The sequence below is a fragment of the Mesoplodon bidens genome, assembly GCF_964165515.1.
Source record: "Mesoplodon bidens genome assembly, chromosome: 3".
NCBI classification, from domain to species: domain Eukaryota; kingdom Metazoa; phylum Chordata; class Mammalia; order Artiodactyla; family Ziphiidae; genus Mesoplodon; species Mesoplodon bidens.
In genome coordinates, this window is record NC_138178.1 from 104,046,200 (window position 1) to 104,067,319 (window position 21,120).

General features: G+C 49.9%; 1 protein-coding gene across 1 annotated transcript; it reads right to left on the minus strand.

The window, feature by feature from the left end:
- Positions 1-9,091: 9,091 nt before the first annotated feature.
- On the minus strand, positions 9,092-18,693 carry AJUBA (ajuba LIM protein). The gene is made up of 8 exons (XM_081228322.1): positions 17,290-18,693; positions 14,397-14,498; positions 12,687-12,754; positions 12,503-12,565; positions 11,646-11,776; positions 11,511-11,562; positions 10,737-10,805; positions 9,092-10,280 (listed from the first exon to the last, which is right to left on the minus strand). Exons 1-8 carry the CDS (start codon positions 18,320-18,322, stop codon positions 10,125-10,127), a joined length of 1,674 nt encoding a protein of 557 aa, XP_081084448.1. The 5' UTR covers positions 18,323-18,693; the 3' UTR covers positions 9,092-10,124.
- Between the last annotated feature and the right edge of the window lie 2,427 nt (positions 18,694-21,120).

Here is a 21,120-nt window from a genome sequence, read left to right on the forward strand (position 1 = left end):
ACAACTGACACTTATTAAGTGCCTTGGGAGAGACACAAAGATAAATAGGACTCAGTCCCTGCCCTGAAGAAGTTCATAATCTAGTTCAGAAGATAAAACATACATATGAAAAGCAAACAGTACATGGCAGCAAGAAGGTGTCAAAGGAGCAGTTTAGAATATAAATACCAGAGAAACTTGAAGAAGGTACAGAACTCTTTCTGCAGGAATGGATAGGGAAGACTCTGAAATAAATCTTCTCTTAGCTGGGCCTGAAAGGAGAGGAAATTTGGATCATTTCGAATGGAGGAAACATCCCAGCAAGTGGAGGCAGAGACAAGGAGTCCAAGCTGCATCCTGGGTCCAAGAGGAGACCAGACCAGGTGAAGTGAAAGACTTCACAGGCCAGTTCTACTTAAGACGAGAAAGTTGAGCCTATAGACCATCCTGGCAGCTAAGACTGCAGCGGAATACCGAAAAAGGATCTTACAATTGACACCATCTGGTATCCTTGAGCAAGAAAGAATTGCAAGAGAGGCCCTAGAATTCATTCTCTTTCTCTCTCCCCATCCCTCCCTCCCTCTCTATCTCTTTGCTCTGGATTTTTTTAAAAACAGCTTTATTGAGGTATTTTGGCATACAATATTTAAAGTGTACTGTTCATTAAGGTTTTTGTTTTGTTTCGCGGTACGCGGGCCTCTCCCGTTGCGGAGCACAGGCTCCGGACGCGCAGGCTCAGCGGCCATGGCTCACGGGCCCAGCAGCTCCACGGCATGTGGGATCTCCCCAGAACCGGGGCACGAACCCGTGTGCCCTGCACCAGCAGGCGGACTCTCAACCACTACGCCACCAGGGAAGCCCTGTTCATTAAGTTCTGACATAACTATACATCTGTGAAACCATCACCGCAATCAACATAGTGAACAGAGGCGTCATTCCCTAAGTGATTACTTGTGCCCCTTTGTAATTCCTCTCTCGGCCCCTCGCCACCACCGATCTGCTTTCTGTCACTGTAGATTAGTTTGCACTTTCTAGAATTTTATATAAATGGAATCAAATAAAGATGTACTCTTTTTTTTTGTCTGCCTTCTCTTACTCAGCATAGTTAATTTTGAGTTTTATCCATGTTGTTGCTACTCTCAATAGTTCCTTTTTTTTCAGTTCATCTTTTTATTGTTGAGAAGTGCTACAGAATCCTCTTTAAAATCTTAATTTGTTTGGGTTTGTATTTAAGGAGGTGCTTCCTCCATGACCCCAAGGTACCTTTCTCGGTGCTTGGCATACAGAGGCGCTTATTTGTTGAAAGGATGAATTTTTGACCACCCCACAGTGCTAATACCTTATATAGTTCTGTTTGTTCTGTGGGTTGCTTGGCCTTTATAGGCCTGTCTCTTCATCACTGTTGTTCATCTCACCTTCTGCTATACCATATGCAAAATACAATCGCCCACTTCTTAAATGTTCTTTAATGATAAAGCCATGAACATGCTCAAGTATTCCTGAGCTAGACTCTGGTGGAGGAGGGGGTGTTAGGGGGGAGGTGGAGAAAGATAAATTAGGCATAACTCCTGTTCACAATCTAGCTCTACCTTCTTGAAGACATTGCTCTTGACTGAGTATTCAAAAAAATATTCACATATGTTTTAACGATAATAAATGTAAATGGGAGTCTGAGAAAAAGTCTACTTAGCCTTTCAGACTTGGGCCATTCCTTTGCTGCATTGTTTAGAATTGCAGAGAAGAATGGAGATTTGCTGAGAATATTGCAGGGACTCTGCCTCCCATACCCTAGCCAGGAAGCAAAACGCTGCTCCAAAGATAGAGATTTCGGGTGAGCATTTAGGATTCTACTTATCAAACTAATGGAAAGTTTTGAGTAGAATATTTTCTCCCACTGAAAATTTGGGCTTACATAACCCGTTTCAAAGCTAGGACATTAAAATAGCCATTGAATTATGGAACCATGCTTAACTAAGCAGTTGTTTAGGAAAAAAAAATTTTAAAGCCATACCACTTTGGGGAATTCCCTGGTAGCCTAGTGGTTAGGATTCAGTGGTTTCCCTGTGGAGGCCCGGGTTCGATCCCTGGTTGGGGAACCGTCCCACATGCCATGCAGCATGGCCAAAATAAAAAATAAATAAATAAAAATTAAACAAACAAAGCCATACCACTTTGAAAGTATCTGAAGACAAGTAGCAGGAATATATTATGGTATTATGGACTCAGAAGCTAGTTTCAGGAATAAAAATTTTACAGGCAGTCAAGAGATTTCAGAATTATTTTCAAGGGTGTTCACTGGAAAATGAAGTTATTCAGAGCCACAACTATTGATGGTTAAGCTAGAAAATTTCATGCCCATTGTAAGTACATGATTTAAGGAGAAAACAGGTGGATAAAGAATATATGTAATCAACCTATGACATCAAATGAAAATTTTAGAACAAATGTTCATAATGTACCACTTTTGCAAACGCTTAACCCTTCCAAGGGGCTTTCAAACCCAGCGCTGTGGCTTCGAGGGTGGCCTGACTGTTCATGGAAACTTGTTATAGAAACTGGAATGAGCCTGGTTTTACTGAGATGCTGTTGTGAGCTAGGATATAAACAAGGCCTGATAGGAAATTTTGGATCTCAAAGAAAAGCTGAGAAGTTTGGCTCAAAAAATGGGACAGATTGAAACCATTTTTACCAAAGGAATATGAAACAGTTAAAGGAAATTGACTCAGAAGAAGACTCATATCATTTTGAAAAGCTAGACATGAAGCACAACATGTTCAGTTCTTGTTATAACCGACTGAGTGTGGTGCTGTAATGTGCAAACACGTACCAGGCTGATAAAGTATTTCCCTGGGCTTTTAACTGATGATGACACTGTCTCATACTGAGCTGCATATGGAAGAGATTTTCTCCTTTAAAAATTGTGTCAGAGCCAGTGGGAGAAATAGACCTACCAAAGAGCATTTGGAGTTTCATGCTTGGGAAGAACATACACTGTAAATATTGAAACGCCTACTATGATTAAGGTGTTATGCAAAAAAAAAAAAAAAAAAAAGCAAAACCTTGAGGAAGTTAGCAATTTAGTATACTTTCTATATTCCATTTACCAAAGAGAAATTTTGCCAAACTAATTTATAGTATTCAACCATGGTAGCTAAGTAGATTAAGTGTTACATCTGGGTTTCCCATGACTGGGTTGCTGTATAAAAACCCAGGCACAGATATTTCTGGAATGCATGCTTTTCTTGGGCAGCATTTCAAAACTAATTTATCGGTATTTTCAAATGATTAATAATGGGAGACTCTATGGATGGGGAGCCCTTGATCATCCAAATCAAGTGTTACTGACTCACAAGTCTATGGGAGGGCTTCCCTGGTGGCGCAGTGGTTGAGAATCCGCCTGCCAATGCAGGGGACATGGGTTCAAGCCCTGGTCCGGGAAGATCTCACATGCCGCGGAGCAACTAAGCCGTGCACCACAACTACTGAGCCTGTGCTCTAAAGGCCGCGAGCCACAACTACTGAGCCCACGTGCTACAACTACTGAAGCCCGTGTGCCTAGAGCCCATGCTCCACAACAAGAGAAGCCACAACAAAGAGCAGCCCCGGCTCACCGCAACTAGAGAAAGCCCGTGCACAGCAACGAAGACCCAACGCAGCCATAAATAAATAAATAAATAAATAAATATTTAAAAAAAAAAAGTCTGTGGGAGCCAGGCAGGTAATTAATGTATGAAAGGCACAGACCAAAGAGTGGTGGGGACTGTGACAAACTAAGGAGAGAATACATCAAGCAAAGGAGCAGCCATCACTCAGTTCTGACCAGTTGCTGCCATGTGGCAATGGAAGCCCGGAGTGACAGATCTTCTGATTATTCAAAAAACCTTAGAAACCCAGTTCTTTGTATATAATATCCAGATTTTTATATGAAATTTCCTGAAATGTAAATGTTGGCAACCAGTTATTTTATTCATAATAGCTTATTATTATTACAGAGGAAGTACACATGCATCGTATAAAAACGGAAAATGTAGGCCAACAACAACAGAACATATTCCCACCACTCAGAGAGCACCACTGTTAACACCTTAGTGCATATCCTTTCAGGACTTTTTTATTCATAAATACATAGACATTTTAAAAGCAAAATGATTATGGTTTTGGAACTGATATTTTATTAATGATTTTGACCTTTCCATTTCAGTAAATTTTCACCCCATCTAATCCCCTGTCCATATTAAAACATTTCCAGTTGACCACAAACACCTTTTGTAGCAATTTGTTTAAACTAACAGGGAATCCAGGACCATGCATTGTATTAGTATTGTATACCTTAAGTCTCTTTCATAGCAGTTTTGGCTTAAAAAAAAAATCATACTGACTTGCTGAAGAGAGCTGGCCAGTCGCCCTGCAGAATGCTTCACCTCCTAGATTTGTCCAGTTGCTTCCTCCTAGTGTCCATTAGTTCGTTTCTCTATCCCCAATATTTCCTGTAACTGTAAGTTATATCTAATACTTCTTTTGGGGTAGGGAGCAGCTAGAATCTATGCTAGGTTGGGTTATGTATTTGCCTCATACCAGAACTGGCCTACTGGTAAGTGATACCAAGACTGTTTCCAGGAAATGAGTGATGACAGTCTGATCCCTCCAATATACAGTTACATTTTTGTCCTCAAGTTTGTAAACTGACAGTGTTACTTGGCTCTGTATGAATGTGCAGTTGTCTACCAATCGTTTCACCTATGGCGTTTAACACCAATTAATAATCTTTGCTAGGATCAATAGTTTTATTAAAGTTCACAAAATGCCATTCTTCCAATTCTGTCATTCTTTCTACATTTATTAGCTGGCATTTTTTCCTTCTTCAATAGGGTTCAAGTTAATACTATAAAAAATAAATCCCAGTGGGCCAAACTCAATGCATTTGGGGACAGGATTTAGCCAGTGGGCTGCCGCCTTCTGATCTACACTCTAAGCCAGACCGTTTCATCACTGTCACCTGTACCCTACGCATTAGGTCTCTTTGTAACACTCAATTTCTTTGCATTTGTTGACATGTTGCTTGTAATCTTCTCACCGCATTTTATGTGTGTATTTATCTCCCTGGCTGGACTGTGACCTCCTCAAGGACAGGGACTCCCCTGCAGTATATTTCCTTGGTTTCCCCTATTGAGCTCTTAAAGGTACTTTGGCGATTGCTAATCCTAATTAACAAAAAAGCACTAATTGGGCTTCCCTGGTGGCGCAGTGGTTGAGAGTCCGCCTGCCGATGCAGGGGACACGGGTTCGTGCCCCGGTCCGGGAAGATCCCACATGCCGCAGAGCAGCTGGGCCCGTGAGCCATGGCCGCTGAGCCTGCGCGTCCGGAGCCTGTGCTCCGCAACGGGAGAGGCCACAGCAGTGAGAGGCCCGCATATCGCAAAAAAAAAAAAAAAAAAAAAAAGCACTAATAAGAACCAAAAGTTTTCATTATTATCTCTCGTGTTCCTTGGCTTTCCCACTAAAACTTGCCCTAATTATCTGTCATAGTGAAGCACTTGTCTCATTTACAGTTTAGTTATGCCCTGGGAGTCCCTGGGTGGGGGTAGTGGGGAGGGAAGAGGGGAAATAAGCTCTTTATTAGTCTTCAGAAGTTGGAAAGTCATTTTCCAGCTGTGTGACCTTGGGTAAGTCCCATCATCACTCAGAGTTTCTATTTCTTCATTCAGTAAAATGAGGTGCAGGGATATCTCTAAACGCACACCTCGCTTGGCTCTAACTCTCTAGGATACAAGCCTAACCAGTACCTTTTAGTAGATTTCCTCCTAACCCATCTCCCCCTGCTCCCTTCACATGGGTCAACACTATCCTTTCTAAGAGGAGAGTAGCTGAAATAATACCCACAGTGGACAGAATTTGCCTCTGATGACTTCCCGACCATCACAGTTAGACAGGTCTAATCTATATGTCCCAGGAACAGTCTGCTCAGATTTCCAAGGTCAAACCTTAGGACCTCCTTCCCAACGAGGGCCAAGCGTGGACAACAGGGCCCTCCACAAGCAATTGACACAGCAGAGGCCCAGCCTTAGGTCTTCCTTGCTGCAAGGGAGGAGAGGATGGAGAGGATTGAGATTGGTTAGACCCTTGTCCTTCTTGTGGAGTCTTGCCTTTAGGGTTCTGAATGCCCCTAGGCCAGCTCTGGGGTATGGGTCCTGCTAAAAAAAGAAATAAAAAAGAGAAATAAAAATGCTTCAACTCACTGCTTCTTCCCAATCCTTTTCTTGCAGTCCTGTTAGTCTCTTTTTATTCCCCCCTTCTTATTCCCTTCCATCTAGGTACAGTCTCAGGGACCTCATCCAAATGGCTTTCTGTGCCCTGAAACAGCTTTCTCTTATGTCTTCCTTGTCTGAGGATGGTCTCCAGCCTGATTATAAACGGAGTCTTACCATTTCTGTGGCCTTGAGAGCTCCAGGTGGAAGGGGAAGCAGTCAAGTCTCTAAGAAGTAATGCAGAGAACCCGCCACCAGCGGGCTTATTCACAAGCCCCATTCTGGCCTGTAGCAAACAGGGCTGGCCAGAGCAAATAGCTCAAGTCTGCTGTGAAGGCCTGACCCCTGTCCGTGACTCTCATCTAAAGAGACACAAAATGGATCCATAATTCTTCCATTTCCCCTTTCGCCGTCTCCGGCCTATTGGCTGTTGATGAAAATCAGGTGGCAAATTGGCCAAACAAGGTCCACCTGTTGTTGTATCCTTGGCAGCATCCCATGAATCTTTCAATACCAACAGGAAATAGTAAATAGAACTGCTAAGGATGAGCAATCTCCCCGTGAACAGGAAGAAGGGAAACTCTTGAGATGTGGGGTACACTTGGAACTTGCCAGTGATGCCGTGTGACAGCTGGGGCTGCTCCTATGCCATGGCCTGCCTTCCCTGGGCCCGTCTTCATCAGATATTAGCACTTGTTTTTCCTCAGGAAGGAGGGAGAAGTAGCCCTAGTGGCAAGGACAGAGTCTTGGGGACCCCTCAGGGTGACAGATGAGCACAGACCTAGAAAGGAATCAGCCAGTCAGTGGCAGAGGGAGGCCAAAACCACAGTAAGAAACAAAAGGTCAGAGTGACAGAGTGGACAAGACCCCCAAGAGTAAAAGAACTGAAGGGGGGCTTCCCTGGTGGCACAGTGGTTGAGAGTCCACCTGCCGATGCAGGGGACCTAGGTTCATGCCCCGGTCCGGGAAGATCCCACATGCCGCGGAGCGGCTGGGCCTGTGAGCCATGGCCGCTGAGCCTGCGCGTCTGGAGCCTGTGCTCCGCAACAGGAGAGGCCACAACAGTGAGAAGCCCGCGTACCGCAAAAAAAAAAACCAAAAGAACTGAAGGGATGGATGTAAGGCTACACGTGCTTGCCTGCATTTCCCAGACCTGGAGCAGCCTGGTGAGAAATTTTCCCAGTCACAGTCTTTGTATTCAGTTATTTAATAATAATAGTTCAGAAGAAGCAATCCCAGCTGTAGAACACGTAATTTTGTTTCAGAACATTACCCTGCCAAAAAAAAAAAAAAAAAAAAAAAGTGCATTTCCCCCACTCTGGCACTCCATGGTGTGAATCTGATCTCTTACTTTCACTCAGAGGCCTCTTTTATGCAATTCCCAGGTTGGCTGGCAAAGTCATCTTAGAATCATCCCTAAATGTGGAATTTCTGTTCTCAAGAGTTATTTCCAATAAGAAATTCTAAGTGGTGGAGAATAAGGACTAAGGATCAAAGGTTATCAGATTAATTTGCCTAAAACCAATTCACCTAGAGACAGTTTCAAATAAGTATTTATCAAATCTGCAGCCTTTCAAAAAGATTTAGCAGATTCACCCTTTCACTTTTCACTGTTGTTGTCTGTACACCTTTGTCAACTGAGTATGCCACATGCCTGTTTATTTGTTGAGACTATATTGGCCTTTTAACAGCAGCAATGTAGTAGACAGACCAAGGCATCAAAATCACATTGAGCTCTGTTACAGTTTTCAAAGTATCTAATTTGGAAAAGAATATTGGATTAAGAAACACAAAAAAATGATACACAAAATGTCTGTACCAATTCTATTTATTGCTGGAAACTTTAAAAAAGTTTGAAAAGTAGGTAACAGAAAAAGATATCCATAAAGGTAGGAAGCAATCTCATCATTTACAAAGTGCTGCAAATTTGATAAATTTATGCTGCTGATAACTCAGGGGTACTCTTAGATGAAAAGATATATATCCTTGAAATACCCAAGCGTGACAAAAAAAGAACAGAACAACCCAAAAGGGAACTCAGCTTTTGGCAAACTGGTCATCAAGTGAACTTTGAGTAAACAAGTTTTTAGTGGATTAGTTTTAAGAGATATAGCCAAACTGATCAGAACCAAGTGAAAATGTTTTGCCTCTCTGGCTCCTGGAACCTCAGTTTGGGAGCTGTGGTGGATATAACTCTGGTTTCCTCTGAGAGGCAGCAGGTCTGGAGAGCTGAACTACGACTAATGAACCAAGTGTAAGAGGCCCCTGACGAGAGAGAGAGAGAGAGAGAGAGAGAGAGAGAGAGAGAGAGAGAGAGAGAGTGTGTGTGTGTGTGCGTGCGCACAAATGTATACTAGAGATACAGACTAGAATCAGACCTTTAGAAAATACTGGAACCCGCCTGTGTGTGCCTGTTATGTGCTACAGCACAGGCTGCACACTTGGAAAGGCCAGTCACCCACGTCATGGCAACTGGAGGGCTCCTCCTCCATTTGGAATGTCTTGATCTTTGGGTCTCTGGCCCTTGGGGCCCTCCCTAGAGGGCTCTTCTGCCAGGGCTACAGAGTGCCTCCCTTTTCTTGGCTGGCCTCAGAGGGGCCCACTGGCCAGAGGAATTTGTCAATGGTGGTGACGGCAGCGGCAGTGACTGCATCTCAGATATACTGGGTTGGCCCAAAAGTTCGTTTGATGTTTTCCGTAAGATGGCTCTAGTAGCGCTTAGTTGTCTTTAACTTCATTTGAAACAATTTTGTTAGACTGTACTGTGACAGCTATCATATCAGTGTGCATTAAAAAAAAAAACTTATAAAAATTGGTGTATTTTTGTGTAGCCATTTTAGTATTGAAGATGGAAGAAAAAAGGAACATTTTCAGCATATTATGCTTTATTATTTCAAGGAAGGTAAAAACACAACTGAAACGCAAAAAAATATTTGTGCAGTGTATGGAGAAGGTGCTGTGACTGATCGAACGTGTCAAAAGTGGTTTGCGAAGTTTCGTGCTGGAGATTTCTCGCTGGACGATGCTCCACGGTTGGGTAGACCAGTTGAAGTTGAGAGCGATCAAATCGAGACATTAACTGAGATCAACGAGGGAGACAGCTGACATACTCAAAATATCCAGATCAAGGGCTGAAAATCATTTGCACCAGCTTGGTTATGTTAATCGCTTTGATGTTTGGGTTCCACCTAAGTTAAGCGGAAAAAAAATGCTCTTGAACATATTTCTGCATGCGATTCTCCACTGAAATGTAACGAAAACGTTCCGTTTTTACAACAAATTGTGACGGGTGATGAAAAGTGGATACTGTACAATAACGTGGAATGGAAGAGATCGTGGGGCAAGCAAAATGAACACCACCAACCACACCAAAGGCCGATCTTCATCCAAAGAAGGTGATGTTGTGTATATGGTGGGATTGGAAGGGAGTCCTTTACTACGAGCTCCTTCCAGAAAACCAAATGATAAATTCCAACAAGCACTGCTCCCAGTTAGACCAACTGAAAGCAGCACTCGATGAAAAGCATCCGGAATCAGTCAACAGAAAATGCATAATCGTCCATCAGGATAACGCAAGACCGCGTGTTTCTTTGATGACCTGGCAAAAACTGTTACGGCTTGGCTGGGAAGTTCTGATTCATCCGCTGTATTCACCAGACAATGCACCTTCGGATTTCCATTTATTTCGGTCTTTACAAAATTCTCTTAATGGAAAAAATTTCAATTCCCTGGAAGACTGTAAAAGGCACCTGGAACAGTTCTTTGCTCAAAAAGATAAAAAGTTTTGGGAAGATGGAATTATGAAGTTGCCTGAAAAATGGTAGAAGGTAGTGGAACAAAACAGTGATTACACTGTCCAATAAAGTTCTTGGTGAAAATGAAAAATGTGTCTTTTATTTTTTACTTAAAAACCGAAGGAACTTTTTGGCCGACCCAATAATTGGCAGGGGGCTGTCGGGCATTGAGTCGCTGCATGTGACAGCCGTGGCAGAGCAAGTGCCCATCCAGAGGGAAGCAGCAGCAGCCTTCCTCGTCACTCAGCTGCATCCGGCAGTCCTAGGGAAGAAGGACACCTAGTTTACCTCAGCCCAGGAACCGGGGACATCGTGGAAGTCGGCCCTGCTGGGCACTAGACTCCCAGTGACTGGGGAAAAAGGGGGCGGGGTTGGAGGGGGATGAACTCCCAGAAGAGAAACCTGAGAAAATACCTCAGCTGGACGCCAGGTGTCGCTGCTAGAGCAGAAATAATGAGACAGGCTCCCATTTCCAGCTGTTACCAGGAGTCCCTAGTTTTGGGAGTCTTGACTCTGGGGAAGCCAGATTTAGAAAGGACTAAACGACCACACCCAGAGAGAGTGGCTGAAGGACGCGAAAGAGACTGGAGATGGGTCAGAGCACCTTCCTGGTTTCCCGTATCCTAGAGCTCTCCTACAGACTGTGGCAGTTCTAGGACTTCACTCCCCCAGCCCCCTTCTAGCTCTCCTCTTGGGAGCCCGGGCGCCCAACACTCACCTCGCAGTGGTAGCACTCAAAGTGATAATCTCGGTCCATGGATATCACCCTCACAATGTCCTCACAGCCCTGAAATAATGCACACCCCTATGGGCATGAGAGCAGCACGATAACCCCAACTCTCCCCTCCCCCACCAGCCCCCCTTCCAACGGGAAGATCATACAGAGGCCTCCAGAGCCTCTCTGCCACAGTCTGCAGCTTTGAGGTGGCCTCTGCAAACCCTGTGGGAACTTTCCCCCTCTCCTTCGTTGGCACTGCCTCCAGGAAGGCATGTCCCTTCGTGGAGCCTCCCCTCTATCCAGGGGCTCAGGCCTTACAGAAGGAAAGGAAAGAGGCAGGCTGCATCAATAAAGTAAGCTAAGCCGGGGACGAGGAGACCCAATAGGGCCTGGTTCCTCGTGGGCTTTTAGCTTCTCTCCCTTGGCACACGCAGCGTAAATCATTTCTGACCCCTTCCTACCAGCCCTGAGGATTCTTCCCACCTCTTCCCAGCCCCTACATCTGGGGGCTGGTGACCTTGACTTCAGAGAAAGTCTCCTTCTCTGGACTGGGAGAAAAGAGATGGAGCCTGGGTCCAGCAAGGCTGTCAGACAAGTCCAGGCCCGGATGTTGGGGTCAGGGTGGTGACCCAGAGAGCAGAGTCACACGGGAATCTTCGCGGAGTACATTCCTCAGCACCACTGCCTCCCAGGGGAGGCCAGGCAGCATGTCCCCAGTCCCTCCTCAGGGGCAGCAGCACTGGCCGCCCTGCAGGAGGACACAGACATACTGACCTCTGAGGGGAGGATGGGTTGGCCACAGGCCGCACACTTAGGAGCGTAATTCCTGAAAGAGAGAGGACGGAGGGGAGCTGAGGCGGGGGAATCCCTGAGCCCAGGTCCACACCACACCCCGGGCGGGGGACTCACTTGTGGTAGTCGGTGACACAGTACACCTGGTTGGAGAAGTCCACAGTGAAAGGGATGCCGTCCAGGCACTTGTTGCAAACGATGCATCGGAAGCAGCCTGGGTGATAGGACTTTCCCATTGCCTGGAGGATCTGGCTCGTGGGGTGGGAGGAGAATCAGTCTCTGCTCTCCAGCTACCGATGACATTCCCTGCTGCTCCCACTAACCTCATCTGAGCCCCTGCTCTCGTCCTAGAACAATGCTGTGTCATCTGGGAGGACCAAGGAGTCTTAAAATGGAGGCAGAAACCCTGAAAAAGGTCTTAGGGAGCATCCAGGCCAGTGTTTCTCAGACTTGGCTGCATATCAGGGTCACCCAGGGAGGTTTTTAAGCCCATCAATGCCTGGGTCCCACCCAGAAGTATTCACCACAGTCTCTGGTGATGACCCAGCATTGGTATTTTCTTTACTTCTTCCCAGGTGATCTGCTACGCTGCCAGGGCTGTGAACCACTGATCCAACCCAACTCCTCCTTACAGAAAAGAAAACTGAGCTTCAACTGACCCCAGCCAGTAGCAGAAAGGGGATTAAGCCTCAGGACCCCACACTCCTGGCTCAGGTGGAGGGCCGAGCTGTGCCTGCAGAGTTAGGGAGTTAGAGATCACAGGAGCCTGGGGTGGCAGGCGGAGGAGTCCAGACTTGATCCCATAGGCAAAGAGAAGCCACTGTAAACAGCGGTTCCGGGGAAGAATGGGATGCAAGTAGTTGCTGATAGGTTTCCTCCCCCCCACCCCCAGCTTTTCTCAGTATCCATTTAGTTCCTGATTCCACCCCTCGGCCCCTCAGTCTCAGAGTCTCAGCTGAAGACACTGTGCTTACCTTCTCCAAAATCAAGTGACCACAGACACAGCATTTCTCAGCTGCCTCCTGAAACCCTGAAAACTAGGATGAGAAGACCAAGGGAGGATGTTATGGGCCGAGAATGACCTGATGGGTGGAACTCCAGTGGGCCACAGAGAAAGGGGTGGGAGCCAATTCCAGGCCCAGGGGACCCCTCACTCACCAGATAATCTTCCTCACAGTACACAGAGCCGTTGACGCTGTAGAAAGCCTTGCAGCGCAAAGTTCGCCCTAGAAGCAGTAGACAAGGGGCTGGAGCCTCTCCCAGGGTCCAGGCACAGGGCGTCCCCGCCACGGGGTAACTGCTCTCCGGTGTTTCATGATGCGTTTAAATCTGGATTTCAGAGCTTGTCCTCCTAACTGCTGTCTGTCCCGTCTCCCCACACAAATACCCCATCTGATGCAATTCCAATCTGTTTGGTCTCACTCCTGCCAATCCCCATTCCTTCGCTTGCTGCTTCTCCAGCTCCTGCCCCCTCAACAGTTTTCTGTGACCCTGCTTTAAAGGGGTGCCGCCTTCTCCAGTGCCTGTGCTTGCTCGGGGAGCCACCTGGGAAAGCAAAGCCAACCACAGGCTGGGGGACAAGGTCAAGGGGCTCTGAACACGGGGCCCTACAATGCGCTCAGAGACAATCACACTGTCATGGACTTTGCCCTCTGGGACCTTTCAACCCAGGAGCTTCTACACAGCTCTCCTGTTCTCCTAGCCCTGTCTGTCTCCCAGGGATAGGCTCCATGGAGGCCAGGACATACTGGAACTACTGCTGGGGACAAAGTGCTTTGTTTGGGAGCAAAGTCGGTCCCCTTTCCTGCTGCACTAGGCTGCTTCCCCAAGCTTAGAGGGACCCAGAGTCTCTGGGGTCAGAAGCAGCCCAGGACCTTCTGCAAGCAGACAAGGCAGGACCGCTCCCCATGAAACCAACACCCAGGAACTGCTCCAGGGTGTCTAAATTATCAGGGATGAGGAGGAATGAGACAAGGGCGGAGAATGGGCAAGTTTCCCACCTCTGCCCTCTTCTCATCAAAATCTCCACTTCTAGCTCTGTCCAGTGGTTTAGAAAAGTTGACTTAGAAACTTATGAGACACAGGGGAGTAGAGAGAGGGAAAGAGACATTCCCAGAAGAGGCTCTATAAACAGAAGGACAAACAGATAGATGAACCTAAAGGGAGCCAGGCAGGGGCTGGGAGTGGCTGGAGTCAGACAGGCAGAGATAGGAAATTAAAGGTCCAGTAAAGGAATCAGAGTGGGTAAGCAGGGGGGCCGGGTAATGAGGGAGGTGAGGGAAAGGCTGGGGACTTGAGGCCGCTGGGAGCACCCCCCAGCTCCGGGCGGGCCTCCTAAGCTAACAGCAGCGGGCATTCCTGGAGCGTGATGTCATCAGCTTGGCATGGCCCGGTGGCCTGCACTCCAGCGAGGTGGCTGAACTCTGACCAGCCGAGAGAAAACCCCCCTTTCCACTCCCCCACAGCTCCCCGCTCCCTCAGCCCACCCCACCCTTCCCACATTCCAGTCTTTCACTGTCGCCCCAGGCAACTCGGCTGCCCAAGACCAAGCCCCTCCAAGGAGAGGCCGGAGGGCTGGGAGGGAGTCCAGGCTGGGCAAGCAGGAAGGCAGAAGAAAGAGGGAGGAACAGAGCGGAGGAAAGAGGCTCAGCAGAGGGTGGACTGACCTCAGCAACGGGAGCCAACATGGGGGCGGGCGGGAGAGAGCCAGGTAGAGCACAGAGAAGGGAAGCAAGAGAGAAGGTGGGGGCCAGACCAGCAAATGGAGAGGCACAAGCCCTGCTTTCCCTAGTCACTTGTGAGTGTGTATGTGCGGGGAGTGCTTGAGGCCTCAGGCCCTGGTCCAGAAGGTCTGGGGGCTGCACTCACCACAGGAGCAGCAGACAAAGCACTGGGTATGGTAGAGGCTGTCCAGGGCCTGGCAGGCATTGCTCTGCCCATAGATGCCTTTGTTGCACTTGATACAGGTGCCTGAGAGGAGAGAAGAGGTTGTCAGTATCATAGGGCACTCCCCCAGCTCAAAACCAGGGATTCCTCATCTTTCCTGACGGCAAAGCACCACCAGTCACAGCCTCCTTTTGACGGGCTCCCTTTTGGGAAGAGAGAGTTAATGGGATGCAGCAAGGTTTTGCCTGGGCTGACTTATTCTTGTTTACTGATTAATCAACAGACATTTTCTGAACATCTATTTAGTGCCTCGCAACAATATTGTGCCCAATACTGCGGAAAATTGGAGAAACTCAAAGATATGGTCCCTGGACTTCAGATGCTTGGTTTCTGTTGGGGAGAAAAGACTAATCAGGCAAGATATGATCCCCGTTGCACTGTGTGGGACAGTCAGAGATGTGAGTCCATAAGGGCCCAGCAGCAGACTGGAAAAAACTTCCTAGTGAAAGCACACCAGGCCCAGAAAGCCTCTCCAGGACCTCGGCTTCTCCATCTGTCAAATGAACTGCCATTCAGCTACAGAATGACTTCTGCTCTGTATCTCTAGGCTTCCAAAGATGGAAAGAAGGATCTGGCTCAGCAGAGGGCCCTGTGCAGAGGGGACCATGTGAGTGTGACTCCTCTGGGGAGGTGGCTGCTGAGAATGCAGGGTGTGTTCCAAGGACTGAGGGTTGCAGAGGAAGGGGGGTGAAGGGTGGCAGAACCCCTAATATCTCCCTGTCATCTTCTATCATAGGAGGAACAGAGCCAAACTGGTCTTCCCTGACATCTCCCCTAAAATACATAACACCTGGCTCTGGCACCCGTCTTTCCTGGGTGCGTTCTTCCCTCCTTCCACTCCCCAATTCCAGGCCCATGAGTGAGGGCTAGGGCCTGTCTTTGGGGAACAGATCCCAACGGGCCCGCCTCACCCCGCCCCACCTCTCCCCCTCGGCACACTGCCACACTCCTTGCCTGTTGGGGCCCATCCAGTCTTTGCCCAGGGGCTTGAGAGCCCGTGCAGCAGCTGCAGCGACTGATGGGCCCAGGCCTGTCCTGCTCCCACCCTCTGGCAGCTGGGCAAGGCTGTAGCCAAGGAAGAGGGCCCCTACTAGGGGCAGGAGTAGGAGGGTACAGTCAGGCTGGGGGTTCTGTCAGAGGAGGCAACCTGACCCCTAGGGAGAGAAGCACCCCTCCCCCCCACCGGGGTCAAAATGCGGCTTCCCCAGGGGAGGGGAGCTCTGCCCCAAGATTGCCATGCCAGGGGGCCCTGTCAGAGCCATTTCTTTGGGAAGCCTTGGACATTACGGGAAGACAAGAGCCAACTGCTCAGGCATGTCCGCCTCACCTCCTCTAACCCAGCATATCCACTCCTAGGTTCTTCCTGCCATTTTACTGCACTCTCTCCCAGCTCCTTTCTTCCTTCTGGTTCTGATGGTTAGCTGAGGAGACTTCTCTCCACCCATCAGCCACTTCTCCCCAGCCTCAAAAGGAAACTGCTAAAAGGATCCTGTCACTTAGTCTCCCGTGACCGAAGCATCATCTGCTCTGGGTTTTCCTCTCTCAGGTGGGGGCGGGGTGGGGGGGGAATGGGGGAAGGTTGGCGTTGAACTAGCCTGCAGCCCTGCTACCTCTGAACCTCCTCCCCTACCTCCCTTCCGTGGCTGGGTTCCTCTCTCTATTTACATTTCTAGCCACAGTGTTCTAGAGCACGGGGTCCGGGGCAGGAACATGGATGGTGAGAACGGTGAGAAGATGCTGGGAACACTGTAGAGGCCCACAGATCTAGGGGCGGGCCCTCTACTTCTTTCTGTACTTCCTATCACAATCAGATTAGCATTATTTTATACAGTGAAGTGGTGCCTGTGGGTCTTGGCTAAAAGATCGTTCAAGACACCAATATCCACCCCCCCCCATAGCCGAGACATATAATCAATTAACACTTCTTGAAGGTAACTGCATCCGGGAGAGGGGCGGCGACCAGGTTTCTTTAGCAGCAGGAAATAAAGGGCTACTTCGTGCCTGAATTCTGAGCAGGTTATGGCCAGAACCGAAGCCCGGGTTATTTCTGGCAGCTATACACGGTCGCCATCCATCCAGGGGTGATGTTGTCCCGGTGGTCAAGGCTTCTGCCCTGACTTCCGGAGGATGGGGAAAACAGAAGCTGACACCACCGGGTCTCGGCTTAAATGCCCACCCACGCACGGAGCCAGCAGGACTGGGGCCAGACAGTAGGGTCCCTGCTTGCCGTCCCAGGGCTTTCTTCCTCCCCCCGGGCTCCATTTCCCCGACCGCGGCCACAGCTCCGAGCGTGTTAGGAAGCAGCTCCCCACCCACTGCACCCCACCTCCGCCCAGTGCCGCGCGGCCGGCCCCGCCCGCGGGCACCTGGAGCGCCCGGGCAGGAGCCGGCACGCACGCGGCCCACCCGCCCCGCCCCCCCACCCGCGCATTCCCCGAATTCCTGCGGGCGGAGCCTGGGCCCGGCTGGGGGCGCGGCGCGCAGGAGCCTGCAGGGGCAACGCCGCCGAGGGGGGAGCAAGATGGGGGATGCTCTCCCAGCCCCACTTGGTTCCCCTCAACAAGGCCTCCTACCGCGAAAAACCCAGGCTCTAAAGCTGAGGAGCTGGGATTCACGAGATCATCAGGGGAGTTGAATTTAGCAGGAATAAGGTGCCCGTGGTCCACTTGAAACCCAGTGGGAAGGGGAAATTCCTCTTGCCTCTTTCCTAGCCCCGCGTCTCTGCCTGCGACTTCCCAGCGCCCGCCGTCGGGGCAGTGGGGAACCGAATGCGGTGACGGGTCTCTTCCCGTCCCTAACCACTTCTCTCACTCACCAAAGTAGTCCTCTCTGGACTCTGGCTCCCGCATCCGGGCCCGGGCGGCCTCTGGAACGAACGCACCTGGCGGCTCCTCGAGACCTGACGGCTCAATCCCCGAGGGTTCCCCGCGGGCGCCGGCTTCTCGCCCACCTGTGCCCACCGTCAGGCGCAGCAACGCTGTTAGTTCATCTTGGTATCGGGCGCCCGCGGCGCAGTCCCCATAGCCAGTCACCGAGTGTCGTCCGGGTTGCGCCCCTCGTCTCTCCAAGGGCCCTGCCGCTCCCACTCCGGTCCCGGCTAGAGCTCCCGGGCTGCCCAGGGCTGGGGGATACGAGTGGCGGCTTTCCTGGCAGCCGAACCCCGCGGGCCGATGAGCGCACAGTCGGTCCAGGGCAGCGTGGAGCTCGGGGTAGGCGGACGGCACCCCTCCAGAGGAATAGCCCGCCGGAACCCCGGCCAGAGGTGGGCCAAACAGGCATGGCCCGGCGGGCAGGGGGCTGCCATGGCGCTGGTCGTAGCCCATGCTGATGCCGCTGGTACGGTTGCTGCAGGGTCGGCTACCTCCGGCTCCACCAGCCCCCGCCCCATCCAGCAGCAGACTGCCCCGGGGGCTGGACGGCTTGCTCGCGTCGCTGGCTGAGCTACTGGCGAAACTGGAGCGGGGGCTTAGGGCTGGGGCCGTCTCCAGCCGAAAGTCGGGGGGCAATGACTGAGGTAGAGGCAAGGCCCGGGTGGGAGGCGGCCCCCCGGGAAAGGAGCCTTCGTAGCGCGGCGCCTCAAAGGAGCCGCGAGGGTTCCGCTCAGCGTCCAGGGGGCCTTGCTCCCGGGCTGGCTCCAACGGCTCATCCCCAGGTCCCCCAGTAGCTCCACGGGGCCCTGATTTCCTAGGTCCCCCCGACCCACTCAGGCGCCCCTTGCCCGGCCCGGGGGTCCCATCAGACCCAGACCTGCTAGATTCACCCTTTCTGCGGCCGAACTTGGCGCTGCCGGAGTCCGAGAGTCTTAACTTCTCCAGCAGGCGACTGGCTTTCTCCCCTAACCGCTCCATGCCCTCGGGCCTGGGGCCTCCAGCCCCCTCCCCGCCCGGCACCCTGCAGCGTCTCGGCGGCCGCTTCTCTTTCCCTGCGGCCGGACTTCGCTTCCCCAGGGGCACAGGATAGGCACAGGGGTTTAGCGGGCGCCCCGGATGCCCGGCGCCAACAATCCCGCAGCATCCCCCAGCGAGAGGGGTTGCGTCCCCCCGCGCATCAGGGGTTAAGCGGGGCTAGAAGTGCCTACGGCCGCGGCTGTCCGGTCCGCAGGTCTATCTGTTCACGCGTCGACTCGCCCGGCAGCCCCACTCTCCCAGGCCCTCGCCCCCCTCGCTCACACACTCAGCACCGACCCAACTTCTCTCCCAAACTTTTGTCTGCCTGGCCGGATCTACTTTCCTGGAGGGGCGGAGCGCCGTGTGCGAGACGAACGGGGGTGTCGGCGCAGGAATCTGGTGCGCCGGAAAGGGGGGGTGGCGAGTGTTGGTGCTAAGTGTCCTGGAGCTGGAGATCCGCCGACTGGTGGCGAAAGGAGGGCGAGGGGCAGTTTGGACAGTTGCTACTACATCACTCAAGAATTGGGACATGAAAAAGTGGGGGAGGGGGAGGGGACCTCTTTGTTTGCAGTTGGAATGCGCGGAGGGGCACGGTGGAATGTCGCGGTTCAGAAAGGGGCGACGCGAGGCATGTTCTGCGCAAACACCGTGACTTTGTTCCTCGTGTGGGGACTGTGGGAGAGATGAGAAGGGACTGATACAGAAGTAGTGAGACAGGGAGAGAGAAGAAAGGTAGATACATAAAGAGGTTCAGAGACGCATAAGAGCCCAGAAAGGCGAGGAAGCCCTTATAGAGAGGTGGTGGAAGACAGGTATGGAAAGAGAGAGCCGAACCAAAGGGGATCGTGAGTGGTGCGGAGCCGGAAGGCTGAACAGACCAAGAGAAAGACAAATTTGTTCAGGTCCAGAGAGAATGAGAAGTAAACAGATAAGCTGCAATAAAAAGACAACTTTCTGAACCCAAAACTCTGTAACGGGAGGGAGGGACTTTAGTGTGTATATAAAAGGAGAGAGGAAAAGGCTTGGGACTAATCTCTACCTTCAGGGTAGGACAGATAGAGGGATAGATAGACACCCCCTGGTGTTGGGAAATGAGATTTTTAGCAAATATTTCAGGTGACTGGGGATAGAAGGCCCGGTTTTAGAGCTAGCAAACGCCTCGCCCTTGGTTGGCCCACAGTAGTTGGTGATAAAGAATAAGTACTAACTTAAAAGGGAGAAAAAGAAAATGTCATTTAGAGGAGATAGCAAGTGAAAATGATCAAGGTGGAAAAGCAAAAGAGGCTGATCTTGGCCATACTAGGAGGATCAAGAATAAGGAAAAGAGGAAGCCATGGCTGAAGCTGAACATGCCTAATTAAATATCAGCCAACTGATTTTGCCCAGACTAGCACATGGCGGGGGAGAGGGGAATGGAGAAAGAAATGACTCCTTCGTATTTAGATAGTAAATTCGTATGAAAATTATATGCAAACAAACCATGCATATTATTTTCATCTCAACATTTTGAACATCTTTTATAATTTTAGTGTAGCCTTAGGGAATGGGGGAGGAAAGAAGTTTAATATCTTTGGGGAAATAAATTTGGCACAAACTATTTGGCTTCTCTGTCCTAGCTGCATTGTCTCCCTGACCTCATCTCTCCTGAGAATCAGCCTCTCTGTTTCCCAGGTCAGGCCTACAGCTTTTCTCTGATCCAGAGGAGAGTTTACTCTCAGATTGGAAGCAGGGAGGACTGAAAGCATTAGTAACCAAGGGGAGCTATCAGGTTGCATCCAGAGCCTGCTGTGAGCTGTCTTCAGAATCAACCATAACGTTCTCCCTCCTTTCCTGTTTCCACATGGGGAAGGAGAACCTGGATTCTTCCTTCCAATTACTTACATCCTCTAACATTTGGGAACTTTGCTCCTTTGGGGTTAAAATGGGAGAGTAAATCTCATGAAAAGTTGAGGTGCCGTTAAAGGAGGCCCATCAGGAGTTGGTAGTGGCAGCAATGGGCACAGTTGGGACCAACAACCTGTGTTTTCAGGGGATAACAGGAAGGAGACGCAAGTGAAGGGGTGTGGTGCGCTGACAGCGCATGCTCTAGTAGTGCTCACGACCTCTGGGTAGCCACTCCACAGTCTGAACTGGAGCTGGGAGCTCCACAGGCCCTATTCTCCATTCCCAGGACCTTAATTAGCCTCTATATACACAGGTGACTCCCAAATCCATATTTCTAGCTCAGACATTCTTGGACTTAAAACTCAGCTGACGAATAGCATCTCCACTCGGTTGTCTCAAAGGCACACAACACCCTGACCTCACCTTCCCTGCCTCCCAAAACTGGCTCCTCCAGCATTTCCTGAGTAAACGGCATCATTAACCACTTAGCTACTTAAGCCAGAAACCTGAACATCAACCCTATGTCCTCCTCCCTTAACCTCAAATCCAAGCAAGTCCTATCAGCAAGTCCTATCAATTCTGCTACCAAAATATCTTTCAAATCTGTCCTTCCCACATCATCACCACTATATGTGTGTGTGTGTGTGTGTGTGTGTGTGTATATATATATATATATATATATATGTATGTATGTATCAGGCCATCTTTTCTCTCCTGGACCACTGCAAAAGTCTCCCTGCCAAGGCTTTCTCCCTCCCATCCATCTTGAACCCTAAGGTCAAGTGATTCTTCAAAAACACAAAACTGATCATCTTATTTCCCTGTTTAAAACCCGTCAGCGATTTCCCACTGTCCTTTAACTAAGTCTATACTCT

Bases quoted from the DNA above. Each gene is read 5' to 3' on its own strand.
- AJUBA (XM_081228322.1), bottom strand. From the start codon at position 18,322: ATGGAGCGGTTAGGGGAGAAAGCCAGTCGCCTGCTGGAGAAGTTAAGA. The intron at 11,777-12,502 runs GTAAGCACAGTG...CCCACGAGCCAG, and splicing joins GTCACTTGATTTTGGAGAAG to ATCCTCCAGGCAATGGGAAA. The intron at 10,281-10,736 runs GTGAGTGTTGGG...CTTCTTCCCTAG, and splicing joins TTGAGTGCTACCACTGCGAG to GACTGCCGGATGCAGCTGAG.